Source organism: Saccostrea echinata, unplaced genomic scaffold, assembly GCF_033153115.1.
Source record: "Saccostrea echinata isolate AGI-Se365-2 ecotype Australia unplaced genomic scaffold, CSIRO_AGI_Sech_v1 ptg000057l, whole genome shotgun sequence".
NCBI lineage: Eukaryota > Metazoa > Mollusca > Bivalvia > Ostreida > Ostreidae > Saccostrea > Saccostrea echinata.
Window position 1 is genome coordinate 3,493,591 of NW_026889806.1, and position 24,417 is coordinate 3,518,007.

At 34.4% G+C, this 24,417-nt stretch overlaps 1 protein-coding gene across 2 annotated transcripts in view; it reads left to right on the forward strand.

Annotated features, from left to right (window-relative positions):
• LOC133174336 (twitchin-like) overlaps nt 1-24,417 on the forward strand; it is a 92,097-nt gene that overhangs the window by 842 nt on the left and 66,838 nt on the right. The window contains exons 3-15 of one of the 2 annotated variants that reach the window (XM_061309443.1): nt 21-109; nt 195-395; nt 1,413-1,543; nt 1,829-1,975; nt 11,206-11,315; nt 11,596-11,757; nt 12,615-12,684; nt 14,173-14,265; nt 14,351-14,372; nt 14,494-14,567; nt 14,738-14,899; nt 15,548-15,700; nt 21,499-21,667. In XM_061309443.1, the coding sequence (XP_061165427.1) occupies nt 21-109; nt 195-395; nt 1,413-1,543; nt 1,829-1,975; nt 11,206-11,315; nt 11,596-11,757; nt 12,615-12,684; nt 14,173-14,265; nt 14,351-14,372; nt 14,494-14,567; nt 14,738-14,899; nt 15,548-15,700; nt 21,499-21,667 (1,583 nt within the window). Of the gene's footprint in view, nt 1-20; nt 110-194; nt 396-1,412; nt 1,544-1,828; nt 1,976-11,205; nt 11,316-11,595; nt 11,758-12,614; nt 12,685-14,172; nt 14,266-14,350; nt 14,373-14,493; nt 14,568-14,737; nt 14,900-15,547; nt 15,701-21,183; nt 21,325-21,498; nt 21,668-24,417 lie in introns of those variants that run through there. The other variant, XM_061309445.1, reaches the window with a different exon arrangement.

Sequence of the window (24,417 nt, forward strand, 5' to 3'; positions counted from 1 at the left end):
ACATCATTTTGGGGATTTAGGGCAAATTCTCCACCAACTTTCACAGTAATGCCAGGTGACGTCAAAATTAACGATGGGCAAACCATTGTTCTAAAAGCCAGTGTTGATGGTAAATATCAGACAAATTAATTATAATTTTTCAATTTTTTTCTGTAGACAAACTCTTAAAATTCGTTTCTAATTCCACTTTGCAGGTTATCCCAAGCCTTCGATTCAGTGGCTAAAAGATGACGAAGATCTTCAGGAAAGTGCCCATTGTGACGTCATAGAGGAAGCCACATATAGTTGTCTTGTAATCCCTAATCCTACACAAGAGCATGTCGGACATTATGTCTGCAGGGCGGTAAATACGGAGGGAGTGTGCGAGGCTTTCTTTGCAGTCGCCATGGAACTGGGTAGTTAGAATTTTATGCACTAACTTTGTGAAAATTCCATTTTTAAGTGCATTAAAAAATTAATTTAAATGTTGGAAATATTTAACTTTTACAAACTGAAAACAAGAATAGGGGAGTAGATAATTTATTTTTCAATTTCAATTATCAATTCTTCGGATATATTAGCATATGACCATGTTATATGATATGAAAAGCACATTGTGCTGTCAACCAATAATTTAAATACAAACATGTAGTGAACATATTGTATGTTTACAACAGAAAACTGAAAAATTTTACTGAAAACTTTTTTTCTATTTTTCTTGAACAGAATTGTTTATATATAGCTATGTAGCTATACATTTAGCAGTTTAATCTTGAAAATTTATCATGAATAAAGTAAATATAACAATTACTATGTCATTCAGCTTGATATGGATTTTGCTATTTTGAGTTGGTAGTTCTTGGCAATTGGTCAACTATAACTCGACTAAATTCATCTCTTATTCGATAGAGTTAACAGAATGAATGAAATCCACATCTCAGGCACGTAGCATCGTTTTAAAAAGTGTGTGGGGGTGACCAGAAAAAAAGACAACTTTCTGGAAAAATCTGACAAACAATAAATAAATAAATGGAAACATTTGGATACAAGGAGGATTTTACCACAGTGCAATAAAAGGGGGGTGAAAAAAAACTTTTCATGACTAAATTAATAGAAAAACATTATGTACGGAAAAAAGTGGAGGTGGCAGTCCCCACCCACCCCGACATAACGTTCATGTATAATATCTGATTTTTGTTATCAATATGAAATCTACATTCTTTATAATAAAGGTTAATTATAATATTTCGGTCACATAAAAGACATGCAATATGCCAAGTTGTAAATTTGAACATGTTTCAGTTTGAAGGCCTAATTTAAATAAATAAATAAATAAACACATCCATCATGTGGTAGAAAATGAGATAAAAAAATTTCCTTTGGAAGCATTGAATTTACCCGCTCAATATCTGTTAAAACGTTTATTTTGGCAGGTGATGAAATGAATCACATCGAGCTATTGGAACAAGGAGAGCCATCACACGTAAAACCGATATTTGAAAATCTGGCAGAGGGGACATTAATGTTCTCCCCCAAAGTCAGACTGGAGATTACCGAATCGGAGGTTTGTTTATGAAGCCTTAGAGCATTCCCCCTACATCAAGGTCAGAGTTATGATGAGGTAGTAATGAGGTGGTGCTATTGATTGGAATGCTGTAAGCTTCCCATTCACTGTTGTACACAAGTTCCTTGTCCTTTAGATATATTTACATGTACATTCAACCATGTGCACTTTGGCACATGAAAATACGAGAGTCAATACAAATCAGGAGAATTCAAAAGCATCTAAATTAATCGTTCTAATGTAATGGCAGATTTACTATGTACATACTATTAATGAATATTTTAGGATTCTTTCTGCAAAAAGTTTGAAGTATATTCCAAGGCCATAGACGCTTTAAACGACGTCATACTGGAAAGAGGTGACTTAGTGGATGTTTTGGACAGAACCAAGGGCTCTCATTGGCTTGTCAGGAAAGATCACGCAAAAGGCGAGGTAAAAATATCAGATTACATGTCAAATGATGACAAAGTTGTTGGACAAGGAGAGGACAGGGTTCTTTTGTGAAATATATGACCTGAAAATATTATCCATCGATCTGCTATATTTGAGAAATGTAGGCATCATGCCATGGCATGTTCTTTATATATTTTATTCAATATACGACGGGGACTTCCGTCGTTGGAAAAAAATCAAATCCAGATGAAGGTTCAATTATTTTACTTAATGACAAAGAACGAAGAAAAAGAATGGTGACCTTTAATAAAAATGAAACACTCATACAAATTCACTCGCACTACATTTATTTTATTCGCAATTAGTTAAAATCAATATTAAATTGTATCTTACCATATTTTGCCCAAGATTCCGTAAGTAATAACTTAGGAACAGACGATACGTTCTCCAATAATATATAATTTTTTCCAAGATTTTGTCATTGAAGTATTGCTACTTGTTTATTCACAAAAAATTGGGGTACTTTACAAGGCATTTGTGTAAGATACTAGAGGGTAGTTTTTCTTATATAATCCTTTTGGAAAAAAAAAATTAATTTACCAATATCAAATTTTTTAGTGTTTGGACTTTTTAAAGACGTTTAGAAACTGGTTTAGAAATCAGAAGGTAATTAAATTTTGAATATTTTTCATACATTACGAAGATATACAAAACAGATATTTGAGGAACGTATCGTTTGACCTTAAAGCTTAATTGCAGATTGGATTTCTCGCAGGAGAAAATCAACCCATCATAATTATCTGACTTATTGTCGAAGTTAAAAGATATATTCGCGCTCAAGCATTTATACCAACATTCACACATATGAGTACATATAGCAACCACACCACACACTTACTGCTTATCACAGGAATCCACAATAATCACAAGACAATCAGGTGACATCTAAACACAGCAATCACGTGACACGGAAAGCCCTAGTAGCCTACAAACCAGAATACAATACAAACACGATGAGAAGGATAACGTATGAATGATTGATTGTATTTTGTTTTACGTCCCTCTCGAGAATTTTTCATTCATATGGAGACGCCACCACTTGCCGGTGGAGAGCTGCAAATTTTGTCCTATACTCGGCACTTACGGCCATTGAGCAGTGAGGGATCTTTTTCGTGCCAGCACCTACTGCGACACGGGACCTCGGTTTATACGGTCTCATCCGAAGGACCGGTCTCCACGTCCCACAGTGGGATTCGAACCCGCGACGTAAGGATCAACTCCTTACTTCGCGACTCTAGAGCAGACGCTCTAACCACTGCGCCACGCGGGCGACATAACGTATGAATGAATGATGTGTGAATGAATTAAATTCTTACTCCAGCTATCAACATTACACCAGCTGTACTAATTAATTAATAAATAAATAAGGAATAAGATGAAAACAAGTGATTGTCACCATGCGTCAAATGTAATATTGATAACTTTGGATTCCCAATGTGGCGATCAGGCAGGTTGGTTTCTTGTTGGCCAGTTAAATCTTAGGGCACCTGTTTTAACTACAGTTGCATACATATGTAACACCTGTGTAGCTTTATCTGCAGTTGGTAGAGCACCTGTTTAGAGTTTACTGCAGTTGGTAGAGCACCTGTGGAGCGTTAACGACATTTGGTATGGAGCACCAAAGTTAACTGCTGTTGGTAGAGCACCTGTTTAGAGTTAAAGGGGCCTAGACACAGTTGCATTGTTTACAATTTTAAATGTCTATTTTTATTCAAAAATAACTTCAGATTTGAACTTACATGAATATTCTAAGAATTCAATAACAACGATATTCTTCATAACATCACGTCAAACACCTGTGACTGTAAAAAAGGCACGAGCTCTGTTATTATTAGTGTTTACGTTTTACCGGGTGTATTCAATTTGTTTAGTCTGCACATATCACTGAGCACGGGCTGATAATACTGTTGAGTTGGTTTTGCTTTCTCGCTTTTCTACTTTGAACTTTCTGGATTTTAGTTTTCAAATTTTTCATTAAAACACAACAAAATTTCTATTTTTCTTAGGTATTATGGATAAAGTTTACTTTGTGAAAGTGTAAGGATATGTGTCAATCAAATGCGTCCCTAAATTCGTAGTTTTAATAATTTCCAGATAAAAGAATTTTCTAAACACGCTTTTGGTAAACTTCGGTGTAAAATGCTCTAGCAACATACAAGTCATGATATTACTTAGCAAAGCTTAGAAAATCTGAGCTTCAATTCTTTGTCCCAGTCCCTTTAAGGATATCCGATCCTCAGCCAGGAATGATAACTCTTAAATTTTATTATTTTATTTATAAAGCTTCAAAATGAAGCTTGAAATTGAGATCTTTTCATGTAACAATTTTCATTTTATGCATCTCAATATGATTCAAGGTTCTCTGAAGTCTTAGAAACGGTCTTTGAAAAAAGTTGACATTTATACCCCATAAAAGAAAATGACATTTATACCTCATAAAAGAAAATAATAAATTAATTTTAAGAGAAATCGAATTTCCTTTAATTTAGCATTAGATACCGATGCTTATTAGCATGATTTGAAATTAGACGTGATCTGTGATGTCTAGCAATGATAACACAAGCATTTTACACATGTATTATATAGCAACTGACCTAATTAGAAGAACTCAAATACTGTATAAACGTAAAAAAGGTGAAATTTTCTCCAAATGCCTGGATACCTATATTTTTTTTTTTACGAACAATTATGTTTCGTCCCTGACCTTGACAATCCGACATAGTTCCTTCTTTTTCTTTCGTCACAACTATCACTAAACTTCGGGTTAGAGCAAAAATTTTACAACTGTAATTTCTCCAGATTATTTTGATGATGCTGGGATTGAGATGTTGGTGCTCCTGAACTATAAACTACAGTTAAGGTAGTCCGATTCTCAGGTTCTGAAAATCAGCTTTTAAGTAATTGAAAATGCTCACCAAAATGTCTCTGATTTCTTAGGGTAACGTGAATTTACCCATGGTATTTCTTCAAAGTTCATCATTAAAGTTAAGCATATTATATTGGGAAAAATTATTAAATCTCAAATATATTTTCAGGAAATACGAATAAAACCACCAGCTACGCATTTTCTAATTGAAAATTGATCAACAAATATATTTTAGGACAAAATCGGGGGGGGGGGGGATAATTGAGAAGCAAAAAAGTGCATGAAATAAAAAAAGGAGAAAAAAAATCACATACAAACAAACAAACATACAAAAACGAAACATAACAAAGAATAAAAAACATGAACAACAAAAATACAACACCCCCCCCCCTAAAAAATTTCCTAAATTTCTTGGGAGGGGGGGGGTAACGAAACGAAAAACAACAAGATGGGGCCAATGGGTCTTAAATAATCAAAACGCTAGTTCCATAGCAACGTTTTTCAAAGGGGGGAGAGAAGGAGGAAACGTAAACTGCCTAAACTCGAAAATTCTATTTTTGGGGTTGGGTGGGGAGTTGGACCTTTCCCTAGCTTTTCGGTAATTTTTTTTTATTCAAATGATGGACTTCGCCAGTGGTCGACCGTGCAGCAACAAAAAAAAAAGGTGGGGGGGGGGGGGTAAGCAGCTTTCAAATGAAAATTAACATATAGTAAAACTACAGCAAAAAGCTATTCTCGGATAATAGGGCCCCCCCCCCCCCTTCCCGTGCATCATGGGTCTGTCTCGGAAAAAATGGGGGGAAAAGACTCCACCTGCACCCTTTAAACTATTTATTCGGCGATCAAATACGTAATTAAGGCAGGAACAAACAGTTTTTATAAACAATTTTTTTTCTCTGCATCCATTTTTTTTTTAAAGCAACCATTGTGACAAATATTCTGTTTTGACCATTTTTTTTTTTTAACCAAGAATCGTTCTAGGTTCTTTGGTAATTTAAATATCATTATGATGTACTTTGCAACAATTTATAACCGTGGGCTACAATGGTTTACATTAGGTAATTCTATAAGATACTAATGGTGAAACTTGGAATTTTGGGGCGCGGCGTTAACATGTCGATTATTGAAAAAAACAAATCAGGAGTCCCGAATGATGCATAGTAACTTTTATTTAAATAATTTTAACCAAAAGTGAGAATTAACATAAAGATGCATTTAATCAAAAGTATGTATGAGGGGAAAAACCACTGGAATTTTTTTCTCCGTAACTGCTCAGTTATGTTTTTATTTAGCTGCAGGTCTGTAGCTCGCTGGTCTGAAAAAATTGGGATGGTCGTCCATCCCAGCGAGCTACAGATTTTTATTGTGTAAATGGATCGGGTTCAGTATTCTCGTTTCCTGATGCAGAAGATGGAAGATGGCGGGTAAACAAAATTGAAAGTTTTGATTAAGTTTCCGTTTAATCAAATCGTCAGTGATTTATTTTTAGCTCACCTCGACGAAGTCGAGATGAGCTTATGCTATACCCCCGGCGTCGGCGTCGGCGTCGGTGTCGGCGTCGGCGTTAGCGTCGGCGTCCCAGGTTAAAGTTTTAGGAGCAAGTCCCATTCCCAAGTAACTATAAGCCCTACCTGGACCAAACTTGCATGGATGATGCATCTAGGGATGGACACTACCAAACTTGCTTCGGATGCTGGATCTGACCTAGATTTTCCAGATGAGTGACCAGGTTAAAGTTTTAGGAGCAGGTCCATTCCTAAGTAACTATAAGCCCTACCTGGATTAAAATTGCATGGATGATGCATCTAGGGATGGACACTACCACACTTGCTTCGGATGCTGGATCTGACCTAGATTTTCCAGATGAGTGACCAGGTTAAAGTTTTAGGAGCAGGTCCATTCCCAAGTAACTATAAGCCCTACCTGGACCAAACTTGCATGGATGATGCATCTAGGGATGGACACTACCACACATGCTTCGGATGCTGGATCTGACCTAGATTTTCCAGATGAGTGACCAGGTTAAAGTTTTAGGAGCAGGTCCATTCCCAAGTAACTATAAGCCCTACCTGGACCAAACTTGCATGGATGATGCATATAGGGATGGACACTACTACACTTGCTTGGATGCTGGATCTGACCTAGATTTTCCAGATGAGTGACCAGGTTAAAGTTTTAGGAGCAGGTCCATTCCCAAGTAACTATAAGCCCTACCTGGACCAAACTTGCATGGATGATGCATCTAGGGATGGACACTACCAAACTTGCTTCGGATGCTGGATCAGACCTAGATTTTCCAGATGAGTGACCAAGTTAAAGTTTTAGGAGCAGGTCCATTCCTAAGTAACTATAAGCCCTACCTGGATTAAAATTGCATGGATGATGCATCTAGGGATGGACACTACCACACTTGCTTCGGTTGCTGGATCTGACCTAGATGTTCCGGATGAGTGACCAGGTTAAAGTTTTAGGAGCAGGTCCATTCCCAAGTAACTATAAGCCCTACCTGGACCAAACTTGCATGGATGATGCATCTAGGGATGGACACTACCACACATGCTTCGGATGCTGGATCTGACCTAGATTTTCCAGATGAGTGACCAGGTTAAAGTTTTAGGAGCAGGTCCATTCCCAAGTAACTATAAGCCCTACCTGGATTAAAATTGCATGGATGATGCATCTAGGGATGGACACTACTACACTTGCTTGGATGCTGGATCTGACCTAGATTTTCCAGATGAATGACCAGGTTAAAGTTTTAGGAGCAGGTCCATTCCCAAGTAACTATAAGCCCTACCTGGACCAAACTTGCATGGATGATGCATCTAGGGATGGACACGACCAAACTTGCTTCGGATGCTGGATCAGACCTAGATTTTCCAGATGAGTGACCAAATTAAAGTTTTAGGAGCAGGTCCATTCCTAAGTAACTATAAGCCCTAACTTGATCAAACTTGCATGGATGATGCATCTAGGGATGGACACTACCACACTTGCTTCGAATGCTGGATCTGACCTACATTTTCCACATGTGAGACCAGGTATAGATTTAGGAGTAGTCCCATTCCCAAGTAACTATAAGCCCTACCTCGACCAAACTTTCATGGATGATGCATCTAGGGATGTACACTAACCAACCTGCTTCGAATGCTGGATCTGACCTAGATTTTCCACATGAGTGAATTTTAGCCATATTTTAACCAAATTAGCATGGATGTTGTATCTAGGGATGGACACTTCCAGACTTGCTTGGATTCTGAATCTGACGTACATTTTCCAGATGAGTGACCAGGGTAATTTTTTTTGAGTAGCTATATAATATTATGGCCTTTTATGATTAAACTTGCATAGATGGTGCATCTAAGGATGAAAACTTCCAGACTTGCTTTGGATGTTGGAACTGACCAAAATTTTCTTGATTACTAAACAGGTCAAAAGTTTTTTGAGCAGGTCTATAATTAAATCAAACTTGCATGGATATTGATCTTGGGATGTACCCTAACTAGATAAAAAATATGATGTGAAATTTGCTTTACATGTAGATAACATTCGTCGAGGTGAGCTTCGTAATCTTTGATTACCTATGTTTTAAAGTATTGCATAACAATAATGAATAATTGATGTAAGATCACAGGTAGTGGAGAGAAAAAGGTAGGTAAACACCCTTTCCCGAAACACTTGACCTAATCTCAGCGAGATCCGTAGAGACTAAAAATTTTGGTCTGGTGTCTCTACGGATCTCAGACCAGTGTCACATAATCTCATTCGGGGTTTTGTGCCCGGACTTCGACCGCTTGTTTCGATTAATACAGGCTGAAATGAATTAGCTGTCCGCTTCACCTTTTTGCTTTGGACATCCTTTTAATTCCCTATCACCATAAAACTTTCGTTTCTGACCTCTGAAAGGTTTAAATCCATCAAAATATAAAGTTGTTGATTTTTCATAACAATAAACTATTCGTTTAAACCTCCGATGCTGAAGAGTTCCAGCAATACTCTGCCTCAAATACTTCGTAATATGGTTCATTTCTATAGGAAATAGTAGTAGAATGAAGTATCCAAAGCAAAAAGTTGAAGCGGACAGCTAATTCATTTCAGCCTGTATTAATCGAAACAAGCGGTCGAAGTCCAGGCATGAAACCCCGAATGAGATCATGTGACACTGGTCTGAGATCCGTAGAGACACCAGACCAAAATTTTTAGTCTCTATGGATCTCGCTGAGATTACACTTGACCGCGACAATATCAATTCTTCGATAGGCTAGTTGTCACGTTCACAAATACTTGGGTCTTGGACTCTTGGTTTTATTAATATGTATGTATACCTATTGATATGTAAAAGAGTACTTTTTTTTTTTTTTTTTTTTTTTTACATATTAATAGTTATATCCTTAATTCTCATTATATCTTGGGTTCCATTGTATCGCGGTATTTCCCAAAATTTAGGATACATACCTCATATCATTTTTTTTTGATGGACTAGGCCAAAAAAAAAAAAAATCTTGTTTCCTGCTACCAGCCTGAAAAAAATAGGGTAGGTAGGTAGGAAAATTATTTTATTTTATATTTTTATTTTATTTTTTCCGACAGCATTTTTTGGATATGAACTAATACAAGATAAAATTAAACATGTCACAGGTCAACATTGTCTTTTAAAATTGAATTTCATGTCTTTTATGCACAACTCAAGTGGTATTTTATGAAAGTCCATATTTAAAACAAGAATTTCATGAAATGCTTGTTTTGTGTTAACACGGAAACCGATTACAGTGACAGAACGATGAAATTCCAGAAATTCCCGATTTTTTTTCTTCCAAAACTTGAAAAAAAACTTTAGGGTCGGGTGCAAAAAAATAGGGTAGGTCGGGTAGCAGGAAACAAGACTATTATTTTTTTTGGCCCTATGTCTGTCTATATGTCTGTCGTCTGAATGTTGACTTTTGTGATGATTAAGAAGTATGGAACACCCGTTGGAAAAATATTTATTCAAATAAAACGAAATTTTACAGATTTCCATTCCCGTTTTTATTTTATTTAGACCATTGAATATATAACCAAGTAAAATCCATAATAAAGTTCATATTTTGAAAACCTTAAGTTTGTATTATACTTAAGTTTTCATGTAGATTTACATCATAAATTAAAAAAATAAATATTGTACTTTGTGACTGTGCCAAACCTCCATGTTTTCAATACTGCGATACAATGAGACTCTCCACTTTTGGAGGTAAACAAGACTTCCTGTTATAAAAATAGAATACAAAGTAAACGAAGAAAGCTTAGAAAATAATTAGCCACTAAAAAGTTAGGCCATTAATAGGTTTATGAATAGTATTTGGTGAAAAGTTAATGTAAGAATTTGGAATAACTTTTTTATGCAAAAGAAATAAGTACCGCGATATTATGAGACACCAGTATACATACATATACTGATATACATGTATATTAGTTTATAAACCAAGACAAAAGTACCTGTAGTTGTGTTGGTGAGAAGTACGTCTGTTCGATAAGTTCAAACAATCTGGATTGCTGAGAAGTACGTCTGTTCGATAAGTTCAAACAATCTGGATTGCCTAATATGTTAAATTCTGAAATCATACTGTAACACAGCTGCTGTCCCCCCCCCCCCCCCCCCCCCAAGCCTTGGCCAAAGCATTGAAGTGTATCATACTATATGCATTTTTTTTTCAATCTTGCAAACACTAACTGTTTAACACATAATATTCATGTTTATATATTTTAAAATGTATGAAAAAGCAACCACACGGTAGAAAAACAAACCAAATATTATTGTTTGGAAGTAAAACTCCTCCGTTATAAAAGCTTATGAAGTTAGACATATAAGATATCTGGCAAACAGCTCAATTTGCCTGACTGCCACATCGATGAATATTATTCCCCCTATTTAAATGACGACATTGACCCAGTTCATCCCTGGTCATGGAACATGTGTTAGAAAGGAGAAAATGTAACAGACCAGTCCTGAACCCCAAAACTCTAGACAGGTGCCCTAGCAACTGAGCTTTAGCCACTGGCAAACAAACCTGCCTGACTGCCACAGTTATTTAAAGGGTTATTTGTAGCTGTATTCCTCATATCCGTTAGTGCACAATCATGTGGACTGCATTTAAGAGGCTCAGACTTTTTTGTATGTCTATAGATTGATTATTCCAGTGCAGTTATTGTTATGCCAAGCCAGATACTAAGTGAATTAGGAGTTCTGTGTATATATATATATGCTTTATTGTGAATTAAAATTTTCAACAATGCCATAGAAATTGAATTAGTATGAATACTATGTTTTATGAAAAGTTATCACCATGTATTCTGATTATAATGACAGGTGTGCTATGTTAGCCCAGAGAATTTAAAACCATGTTCAGAAGTAAAGAGAGCAGATAGTAAAGAATTAGACAGCAATGTCTGCATTGAAAAAGTGGAAGAAAAGAAAAGGTTTGGTTTTTAATATGTTAGTAATAGAATAAGTAAATGTTCAGGATCATTGAAAGAAAATATTTTAATGAAATACCGGTAATTTTAATTTTAAGTTAATTGATATTCATCTTTTATTTGTTTGCAATGGAAGGTTTAAAGCTATAGTGTCAACTTTACCTTATGCTAAGTAATGTTTGTTTAATGTTCCTGTTTAAAACTTTATTGCATTATAAAAAGACTTTAATTTTTACATGAGCTGTTTAGCAGCTTGAGTTTATAAGTGATGGTGATTTTCTAGGAAGCTGGTACAGGACTTGCTGGACAGTGAGACAGACTATGTGTGTGACCTGAGGGACCTGATAGAAAACTACTTTGATGTCGCAGAAGAGGAATTCCCTGACAAAAACAAAGGAAGAGACATCTTTAGGAATGTTGAAGCACTTTATCAGTTCCATCATAAGTAAGTCTATCAGCTCTATCATCAGTAAGTCTATCAGTTCCATCATAAGTAAGTCTGTCAGTTCCATCATAAGTAAGTCTATCAGTTCCATCATCAGTAAGTCTATCAGCTCTATCATAAGTAAGTCTATCAGTTCCATCATAAGTAGGTCTATCAGTTCCATCATCAGTAAGTCTATCAGCTCTACCATAAGTAAGTCTATCAGTTCCATCATAAGTAAGTCTGTCAGTTCCATCATCAGTAAGTCTATCAGTTCCATCATAAGTAAGTCTATCAGCTCCATCATAAGTAAGTCTATCAGTTCCATCATAAGTAGGTCTATCAATTCTATCATAAGTAAGTCTCTTGTATTAAATCATATCAGATATGTTTTTCATAAATTGATATGATATAATAAAACAAATGTTGACTTTTAAATTAGTACATGTACATTCCCTAAATTACTCTATCAGAATAAAGGAAACATAGTTACATTAAACAGCTTAATTTATTTTGATCTCTGTAGTGACTATAGTCTCTATGTGTTAAAAAAAAAGACAAGAGCGAAAACTTGTGGCTTGTTCCCATTATTTTCCAATTTTGTTTTGTCAATATCTGTAAAAATGAATATAACCAATGTAGCAATTTCATGAGGTTGATCCATAGATATATTGATTTCACAGTAAAGCATATTGACCTCGCACTTCGTGTGAATTCTGTGAAGTCAATATATCTATAGATTGACCTCACGAAAGGGCTATATTTGTATATATCTAGGGATCTGTCTTATCAAAGGACTATATTATTATAATTTTTTTTTTAATGAAAATAACATACACTTAAATGTTTCATTATATTCTTGTGTTTTTTTTCTACAGAAAATTGCTGCCAGAATTAATTGCTGCTAAAAATGAACCTGAGAAAGTGGCAGATGTATTCCTTAAAAAGGTTCTCTTATTTGTATAAATACGAGGGGCATTTCAAAAGTTCTGACAACTGGTATATAAAATTTTAACTACGTTACGGATTAAAATGACTCTGATACCACTGTAAAACTTAGGCAAATATGCATTAGTAGTGACGTCATTTTACATTCAAAATGACGTATAGGTCTGCTAAAATTAGGTATACTCTGTATACTGGGCATAAAAATGACTGATAAGGAGAACAATTTTTTTGTTGAGCAAAGAGCATATTGCAAATTCGCTCATTGCTTGGCTTTACGGCAACAGAAATAAAAGCCGATTTAGATGTAGTATATAGAGAGCATGCTCTTTCATATCGAGCAATAGCAAGATGGGTAGTTCAATTTAAAGAGGGTAGAAAATCAATTGAAGATGACCCCCGTTCGGGGCGTCCAGTTTGTGCATATGGCAAAAAAGAAATCGTCGCTGTTCAAAATACGATAGCTGATGATGCTAGATATACAGTTGAGGAAATAACAGACTTAACTAACATTGATTCGTCAGCAGTTTTTTGTATTTTAAAGGAAAACTTAAAGCTTAGGAAAGTCTGTGCTAGATGGGTGCCACATCTTCTCTCGGAAGAGCAAAAGCGCATCCGGGTAGAAATGGCTTCACAGTTACTAACAATTTATGAAGATTGTGACCAAAGGTGAATAAATGAGATTGTAATTAGTGATGAAACATGGATATATTTTTTTGAACCGGAAACTAAGCTCAATAATAAAGTTTGGATCGGTGAAAATGATGCAAGGCCTCAAATTTCGCACAGAAACTGGTCTGTCCGGAGAGTAATGTACGCCTTATTTTTTGATTCTAAAGGCCCTGTTGCTCAAGTTCCGGTTCCAGAACACAGCAGTGTTACTGGTCAATTTTATGCAGAGAATGTCTTGTCTCAGGTTGTAGAGCACTATGAAACGACCCGACCAACAACCAGTACTAGAGGAATAAAGCTCCTCCATGGCAACGCACCTGCCCATAGATCAGAGGTAGTAACCAAATATTTAAAGGAAAATGGTATTGCCGTTTTACTACATCCACCCTACAGTCCTGACCTAGCTCCATGCGATTTTTGGTTGAATGCCGTTATCAAAGAAGCCCTCCGAGGACGGCAATTTGAAAGTCGTCATGCAGTCGGAAGTGCCGTATTCCAGTGTATGAAGCGTATACCGAAAGAGGACTATAGGGCAGCATTTTCCACGTGGATTTCAAGACTGAAAAAGTGTGTCCAGGTCAATGGAGACTATTTTGAGGGATTGATGTAATTTAATTTATGATAATGACTATCATTAATTTATTAATTTACCGCACACCAGTTGCCAGAACTTTTGAAATGCCCCTCGTATCTGACAAAAAAAAAAATCAAAACAAGATAGGAACTACATGTATGTAATGTTCTATTTCAAATATTGAAAGCTTAATACACATTAATGTACTTATGAAATATGATATTGACTTTTTATTCTGTCAACAGAGGGAAAGCTTTTCTGAGTATCTTCCCTACCTTGCTGGTAAAAATAAAGCTGGTGAAAGTTTGGAGTCCAAGGAACTGAAAAAATTCCTACAGGTCTGTATCCTGTTCATTATTTAAATTGTAAAATTCATCATCTCTCCCAGTATATTTGAAGCCAAATGTTTGTGTTGTTATGCAGTACTATAGTAAGAGTATTGGGGGTGACATTTGTGTTGTTATGTTGAACTATAGTAAGAGTATTTGTTGTAATGTAGGACTATAGTAAGAGTATTGGTGCTGACATTTGTATTGTTATGTAGGACTATAGTAAGAGTATTGGAGATGACAGTGACACTCTCCAGGAACTACTGGACAGACCGGTGGAAAGAATCCACGAATACATGGATCTCTTAAAGGTACCTTCAACAAATTCTCTCAATAATTCTATATTTTTTTTTAATGATGAGATAGCATGTGTATAAATTACTTATTTTTGAAGCTTCAGTTACCTGAATAAATGATTTGTACTTTTGGCATAAGTTTGTTTTGAATGTCTTGGTACAATGTTTTTAAATATCTGTTTCAGAACTTGATCAAATTTACCAAGGCTGGGGGTGGGGACTGTAGTGAGCTGATGAAGGCGGTCAGTATGTTGAGTGACATCTGTCGGGAGGTGGAGAATATAATGCTGCTAGACAACATGGAGGGCTGGGAAAACCCAGAGCCAGCTCACTCTGTTATATCACATGTATGTCACACATCTAGTAATTAGTGATATACACATAGGTCAAAACATGAAGACTGGAAAAATCCTCAACATGTACACTAGGTCATCTTACACTTAACATATATGTAACCTGTAAAATTAGTCAAAACATGGATGCATGGCTGGGAGAAGAACCAGAAGCCTGCTCACTCAGTCATCTTACATGTAGAGTGTATGTCACATGGCAGTCTGTAAAATACATGTAGGTTACAGTATAGTGACATGCAGGCTGGATAAATCCCAACAGCAATCTTCTGATTTGTATGTTGCTTAGAGTTACTGTAGTAGGCTATAACATGAAGGACTGGTAAAGCCCTGAACCTGCACACTCAGACATCACATATATGTCACAGTTGTTACTGTGTCATAAACACTGTATATCATGAGTTGCAATGAGTTCAAATGATGACAAACAATGGTGTTCAGTGACTCAATACTGGCAGTGATGGAATGAAAATTGAAATATTTGAATTTTTCAGGGTATGTTTTGATAAATATTGAAAATTTTGAAGTCTCCCTCCTCATTCAATTGCTGTAAAAGGGGTCATATTAAATTCCAGAACATTTAAACACAATTTGTGCATTAAATAAAATATTACCATTGAATGACTACTGACTTTGATGTATTAGGAGACAGCTACAGTGTGGAGTGGTGTGGCAGAAGTTGGAGAGGAATGTCATATCTTCCTGTTCCCAGAAAAGATGGTCATAGCTCGCAGTGCTGAGGGGAAGGAAACCGCACCAGGGGGTGTGGTCCGTCTCAAATTTGATCAAGAGATCCAGGTAAGTGATGTGTCATGTGTAATAGTTTAAATTACAAATACCGTATTTGGCTGAATATAATACGCACTTTTTTCCCAAAATAATTTTCTGTGAGAAAGGGGTGCGTATTTTACACCACAATGGGATTTTGATAGGTTTTTCTTTCATGTGAAACACGGCTATCATACGCACATACCGTAGTATTACCTAGAGACTTATGCAATTTCTTGCTGTTTATCGCCATATTTAAAACTTAGGAAAGTTATTGTTGGAATATTTATAACCTTTTGATAATTAAATTAAATTTAAAAGCAAGTTAAAATTAATTTGAGCTGCATGTTCATCGTCTCCGTGTAGGCCGCCATTAACGATGTTATTTATAGATGTTGACACATTCCTTTGCCACGTGCTTCCGTAATCATAATCAGTCGGGCACTTCGTCAAAAAAGTAATAAGTCATTTTTTTTAAAATAAAATTTATTTAAGGTTTTAAATAACTCAGAGAAAATTCATTTCAACATAAACATCCCACTATACGTCCCAATGAATGGAAGCCAATGTTGTGAACACGTGCGCTTGTCACTTGATAATTACCCCTCAACACCCCTCCAGGCAATTAAATTGTTTACCGACTCCAAAGCATTGTTTTTACAGTTAGAGCACTGATCATTTACTGCCCTAATTAATGGCTGTGATTATTTTCTTTGTTAAAAATCGGGGGTTGGTTTATGATCTTTCGTATGTATAAGCGTGTGTTGATTACGACACTTTAAACAGTTAAACGCTTGTTAAATGTAATTTTATACTTTATCTTATATCGGCCTCGTGTTAAAATGATTGAGAGTTAAAAAAGGAAATATGAAGTATGTTGAAACTTAAGTGTTATCATTTACTCGTGCTCTGTAGAAAATAAAATATCCACGAAGATTACCTCGATGTATGAAGACATATATCCCATCTTTGTACATCATTTTTCACAGCTTTGGAGGTGTGTTGATAACTACACTTTACACGCTTGTTAAATTTTGATTTTATTTTGATAACATCAGCTATTTATTTAATTAATTAATTTCAAGTTCAAAAGAGGAAAATCGTAGTCTATGAATACTTTGATTTGCAATATCGCTTGCCCTGTTAATTTTACATGATTACCTTAAACTAAAAATAAATATGACAACTGTTAAACTTGCAACAATACCTCGTGCTTTGTTGAAATAAAATTATTTCCACAAAGAATAGTTAGGATACGGCAACATATAATTTCAATATCACCGTATGCTAAAAAAATTAATAATAAACTCTGTTAATACTTTAATGCAACATTATCTCGTGCTCTGTTAAAATAAATAATTTCCTCCAGACTGCCGCGATATGGAAAGTCAAGATTAAGAAATAAAAACGCATTTGAATAAAATATCGTGTTCTGTAAATTTTCGGCACTTTATCTCCGCGCTGATTTTCACAGAAAATTACCGCAATTTTCAAAAGTTCAGAACACCGCTTGGTAAATTTTTCTGCTGCGTATATTACAACCGAACTGCGTTTTTTCCCCCAGTTTCAGGCTCAAAAAGGGGGGTGCGTATTTTACACCAATGCGTATTATATTCGGCCAAATACGGTACATAGAAAATGCAAGTCATGTACAGTAAAACTCGTTTAGTATGAAAACGGATATACATGTAGCGAATTTATGGATATAGCGAAGTTTTTTGCAATCCCTGGCAAAATTGTTAACAATTCCTTGGAAATTTTTACAGATAAAACAAACTCAGATATAGCGAATTTACGGATATAGCAAACTGATTTTGTGTCCCCTAGATGTTAAAAAAAAAAAAATTTACATCTTTTATAGCGAATTTTCAAAGATCTCAATTTTTAAACTATAGAACTGACACTTTTTTGTAAGTATTTTAAATTTGAAGTTTAATTCATCCAAAAATTTTTGAACTGCAAGGTAGCTATTGTATTAAATACATAAATATATTTGGTAATCATTTTTGAAGGGAAAAATCTATATTTTGAATTCGATATATATACTTTTACAAATTCCTTTTACAGTTATAACGAATTACAGATATAGCAAAGTAATTTCACGGGTCCCCAAGACTTCGCTATAACCGAGTTTTATTGTATAAGTTAATGACTGAAGTATTTTAAGGTTGTTTTGGAAACAGCTAGTGGAGTAGGCTAAATTTTCATGTCAAGAGAGATAACTCTAAATTTTTGCTTGATTCTCATAAGAATTCAGATTATATACCATGCAATATATATTATATGTGGGCAGGGCTCTCAATAATTTTGAAGTGAAGAGGTTAATTTATCCATTTGAATAGGCTGTTTTAGAATTATTTCAATGATTTATTTAGCCAATTATGAAACAACAACAATATTTTTGATGGATCTATTTTAAAATATAGTTTGATTGCAAATAAGAGATTTTATAAAGCTCAAAATTTGCTGTCAATTGTTGCATAGTAGATGTATTATTTGTTAAAATATCGAATATCAAGAAGAGTCAGGTAGCCATTTTATTTATTTACCGGTATTTGTTTTTTAACTGCATGTTCATGAATGTGAAAAAACTTATTTGTTAGTAAATATATTTTTTAAATCTATGAATAAAATCATCAAGAAATATGTGTATGTCACTTACAGAAAAGACATATCTGACAATAATATATTTATAAAGAAAATTAGAATCTCAGAATAATGCTTATTTTCAATTTCGAACCAACCTGGATTGAAATAAAACCGATCGATCTTGATCGAAATGATTCGGACTCAAAAAAGAAATCACACTTCTGTTTATCTGTTGCAGTTGTCAATGAGAATATAAAGCAAAAAATTTTAAACATTTCACAGCAAAAAAACCCGTAGTTTTTGGATGGCATTGTTATATATTTATACGTTATATGATTTAGGTCAGGTTTAGTTTGATTTGGATAAATTGTTAAAAATTAGATCAATTTGACACCCCATATTTTCTTAAAAATACCTGTGCCCACCAAATTTATTGCCTGATTCAAGATCTTAGATTTTGTAGTTATTGTAATAATTTTGAGGATAAAATATTCAGATAAGTATTGAATTTTAGACAAATGATTAAATAATAAATCAATGTATGAAATTTAGTTATTAAACTATTAGTATTTGTCATACAAAAGGCCAGTGTAAGTTGATACTTACAACCAGTACATGAGGTTCACTTTATACATAATGTGGCCCTGTAATTTAGAATATTTCAATTTATTTAATGTGGAGTAAAATCATCACAATTAAAGCAATGTCAGTGTATAAATGGTTGGTCCATAACAATAATTTACAAGAGAGATATAGTCTTGAACTCTGTGAGGACATTTTCAGATCTGAAATAAAAGTGTATCTATTACCTATGGAATAGTACTGTGATAACTCATAACTAGTGATGTACATGCATGCCAGGGAAAAGTGCATTGATTTCAAACTTCATACCAATTTATTTACTGGAATGTTCATCACTTGTCATTCTCTGAGGACCCAAGATGCATCAACTAAGTTTGATGATTCTAAGCCAATTAATACCTAAAATATTTTCAAAATTATAACCATAAAATTTCAAAAGTAGGTCACAGTGACCTACTTTTCAGATGACATACTTTGAGGACCCAAGATGCATCAACTGACAAAGTTTGATGATTCAAAGCCAATTAGTACCTAAAAATATCTAAATAAAGCCATAAAATTTCAAAAATAGGTCACAGTCACCTCCTTTTCAGCCGACTAACTCTGCGGACCCAAGATGCATCAACTGACAAAGTTTGGTGATTCTGAGCCAATTAGTACCTAAAAATATTTAAATAAAGCAATAAAATTTCAAAAGTAGGTCACAGTGACCTACATGTACATTTCAGTCAACTTACTCCGAGGACCCAAGATGCATCAACTGACAAAGTTTGATGATTCTAAGCTAATTAGTACCCGAAATATTTCATTATAGCCATATAAATTGAAAAGTAGGTCACAGTGACCTACTTTTCAGTAGGTGTACTCCGAGGACCCAAGATGCATCAACTGACAAAGTTTGATGATTCTAAGCCAAATAGTACTTGAAAATATTAAATACAGCCATAAAATTTCAAAAGTAGGTCACGGTGACCTATATATCATTGCGTGTTTAATTTGTCCTTAAAATTTAATTTCTTGACACAAAGCCTTATTTCTTCGAAAGTTATGACCCCTTGCATGATAAACATTGTTATCGCTACTCCTCTAAAACAGTAAACCCTAGAGATGCAAACCTTCTCCAGGACTCTTAAATCTTTTCATTTTAATAGGATTCATCTACCCCTTTAAGTAGTTTTTACCACGAAATTTTTCAAATTTTACATTAAATCAATTTTTTGAATGATTATTTGTAGAGACAAGGGACTAACTGCAGTCTTTCTTCATCCTTTGACCTTTTTTTTATATCAAGGTCATTCAAAATATGAAAATTCAGTCATTTTATGTCTCTTTTGTATTTCAATATATATTACATATCATTGCATCATTAATATGTTCTTTAAAAACTGTTTTAAAATTTCCTTTTTTGACACCTATAAGCTTAATCTCCTTTAATATTCTTTCCCCTTCACCATAAAGCTTGTTACCACTACTCCTATGAAAAACACCAAACCTTTACCAGTGTCTTTTGTTACTGATTGATTGTATGTTGTTTTACGTCCCATTTCAAGAATTTTTCACTCATAGAGAGACATCACCATACACTGATGAAGGGCTTTAAATTTAGACCTTTACTAGGCACTCACGGCCATTGTACAGTGAGGGATTTTACCTACTGTGACCCAGGGCCTCAGGTTTTAAGGTCTCATCTGAAAGACCAACAACTTTCACATCAAAGTGATTTTATTGACTTAAGTCTGTCACAGCTGGGCTTGAACCCATCACTTTCTGATCAATGAGCAAACACTCTACTGACTGAGCTACCTTGATGGTCTTTGGTTACTGAAAGTAAAACCATAATCTTCTCAGTGCGAAAGGGTCTGACCATCTCGTATATGAGTAACTGCCCTTTTATGTCTTTGTGCTTAGCGTTAATATTTTTAAAGACTTTTAAACCACTATTCCTAGAAACATGGAATCAACTGCATTGTGATCCTTGACCTTTTGCTTTGAACTTTTGGCCAAGGTCAAGATAAAGGTCAATTAAAATATTTCAAAAAATAATTTTTTTTTTCAGTTTTTAAAAGACATTTTTTCAAAATTTTATATGTTACTGATGAAAAGACAAATATTTTAAAAAACACGTTAAAAACTTAAAAGAGGTGGAAAGACCTGTAATTGTTTGAGAACAAAAATTTATTTCTTTGAACAAATGGTCTCATTAGTTGCCAATAAGTTAGTAGATGTATTCACCTATAAATTTAGATTAGGATATATAAATAACATAAGTGGAATTCTTGAATGCTAGAAGATAAAAAGAATGTCATATGCCTTCTAAACAGCAGAACCTTGTTAAAGCTAACTGAAGTGTTATCAGGGTGTCTAAAAATAAACAGAGATGTAAAGTATCCACTCTAGTGAGTCAGAAACATTTGCTAGCTTCTGCCAAAATCCCTGGTAGCAATGTTGAGGAGGATAGCAGATTCCTGAGCGTGTGTTCACAGGTAGACAGTCTTATCACTGATGTAATCTTCTTCCAGCTTTCCTGCAAGTGGCTTATGCTAGCTGCTGCATCCCCCTGTAATCTCTATCTAGGCTTTTGGCTCATTGCTTATCCATTGGCAGTTACTGAACTCTACATTGGTTTTGGGGGTTTATTTGAGTAAATTTTCTTTTAGTTGCGGACTGTTGCTCTGTGCCAAGATGACTCTGGGAGGAATCTGGTGTTGTGGGATGTGTCATTAGAAGACAAGGAATCTCCTGCGTCATTTTTGACATTGGAAACAAGTTCTCCATTCTCAAAACAAACACTTGTGAGAGACATACAGGAGGCTCAGGAGAAGCTAGGTAAGGATCTTAATTAATGGCTGCTTTAATTGTAAACATTGAAATAGTGCTGGCCTGTCTTTATCTAAAACTTATAATAAAATATAAGTAACTAGTTGTAGCTAGACTGTTGGACAAGAGTCCAAAACAAAGCTGTGAACAGAAGCAATTATTTATTTTTTATGTATATCTGGTGTTTTACATTAAAAAATTCTGACATTTATAGTGCCAAAATAATTATAGTTACCTATGGGTAAATAAACTCTTCTGAGACCAGTAGTGATAATGTGTGGTGATATAAGGGTGATGGACAAGCAATAACTGCTGGTAGATATTAGTGAGTAGAATTCAGGTCAGTCAACCAGAGACAGATACTGAGCAGTGGTTGTTTGTATGATTTATCAGAAATATGATTATAGCTTTGTCTTGTAAATGAAAAATGTGAGGAAAGGGGGGATATTTCAATTTTTCCATGAAGCAATATAAATGCCATTTCTGAAAGATTATTCTAAAATTTTAATGATTTCAGTTTAATTAAGGGTTGCTAAATGATAATTCTCTCTGTTGAAGTCCTTCAAACTTGAATCAGGAAAAAAATGTATATAAAACTAAGGAATAATTAAACTATTAAAGAATTCCTCAATCATGTTTGTTTAAATTACCAGGTATTAAAAAAAGGTATAATAAAATAAGTTCACTATTTATCAGTATATGGTTTGTTAAGCAATTCGGTTACATAACAGTTATAGTAGCTTTATGTAATGTTTTTGATAAATGGCAATTAAGACATCTGATTTTAATAAAAACAGTTCATCAACCTCAGGACCTGATTATTATTGTTGGCCATGGATTGGTTTTACTTTGATTTGTTCTAATATCATTGTAACACAGTTAAAACTCATTAAAGTCTACATGTATTTTTTGGGATGGGATTTTTAATATGATATGGCTGGTTATTGCAGAATTTTGGGAGCTCTATCTTGTGGATGTTATACTTGGCAAAGAGCACTGTGTCTAGAACCTTATCTGTGGAAACATAAGGCTACAAGAACTTATCGATAACTCCCTGACAACTGATGGCTGGTGTATAATTCTCAGTAAGATGCCATCAAATAGATATGAAACTTCTACTTCTAAAATATATCCTCCTATCTCTACACCCACAGAAAAATAACTCACAGATAGGAAAGAAAGCCATCGAAAACAGATTTTGTACATTTCTCTCTTTACTCTTGCAAAACTTTTGGTGTATCTTAGTATTTTGAGGGATTTCTGTGTTGTTGTTTTTTTTTTTAAAATCTGATCGAGTTATTTAGATACCAAGAAAGTGATGCGCAGATTTCTGAAATGTTATAGTATCTCACAACTAATCAATCCGTGGCTTTCATTATGTCACATGACATTATCAGTGAGATATGGTTGATCTAATTTTGTGGAAGTCTGACTCCATTTACTTCTCAGAAATGCAGGTAACGATCAGAGGAAGTTACAGTAATTGAATGTAAGAATCTGTCTCCTCTCTGTACTGGAGACTTCACAGTAAATCATAGACAGTAGATCATACACAGAAAATTATATGCGTTCCTTAGCTAGTTAGCTGTCTGAGAGACTGACAAACCCAAAATAACTACATGTTGTTTTGTTTACCTCAAAATATACCTGGACACAAAGCATCTTATATATATATATCAGGTTTACCAGGACAATAATGGGAATATAGGCTGATTTTCTTATTATGTTACGGTGAAACAAACTGATAATCTATAATATAATGTTTCTGTTTTGAATGCTATCAGTTAAATGCTGGCCTAAAGTAATAAAAATGATTACTGACAAGTGGCAATGTAAATTTTAAGCTAATCTCTTATAAACTCTCATGAACTCTGAGTGATTATATGTTAAAATTATGTAATTGTTTTGGGAGTACCTTTAACATGCCTCCATAAGATAAAATTAAAACAGATTTGAAGGTTTAATGAGTGAGATGGTAGAAATCATACAGACAGAGAATGTACTGACGTCATACAGTTAAAACTGAGGAATTCTTAACATTCTGTTCAGGCTTAATCAGATCTGAATCAATGCCAATTGTTTATAAAATCAAAAGTTTATATCCAGACTTTTACATGCATCACCATGCAAAAAACATGTAAGGATATTTTGGCAAAATTTACTTATGGGTTTGATAAATTTTTCACCCCTAATAATATTTTGTCTTGATTGAGCTTTTCCAATGTTGTTAATGCCTTCTCTCAAACTGAAAATTTCATGTAAATGAAAACCAAATCATGTCAAAAACTATATACTATTTCAATGTTTTGTCTCTGTTCATTCTGTGACATTTGGCATGGTTCTCAGAAATGCTAACTGACCCATCTATTGTATTCTAGTTTAGAATTTGTACATACATGTGTATGTACAAAAATTCATAAAAGCTCAAGCAAGATGTTAGATTTTTTAATAAATTAAAAAAAAAAGATATAAAGATAATTAACAGATTTTGCTGAAAATAGATTTTGGAGAAATTGCATGTTGCAATTTGCTTTCTTAAATCCATTGTTGACTTTACCATGTGTTCAAGAAACACAATGAAGAAATAAAACTACATCCAAATGTAAAGGTGCTGCTTAATGTTTTAAGAATTACTTTAGTTTTTTAAGCAAAATTTCTCTAGGTGTGAATTAAAGTCACTGAGGACTTTGGTAAAAGTTTGTAATCTGTCTTGGATTTTGATTATTGACTCTTTAAAATGCTAGCATTTAAAATGATAC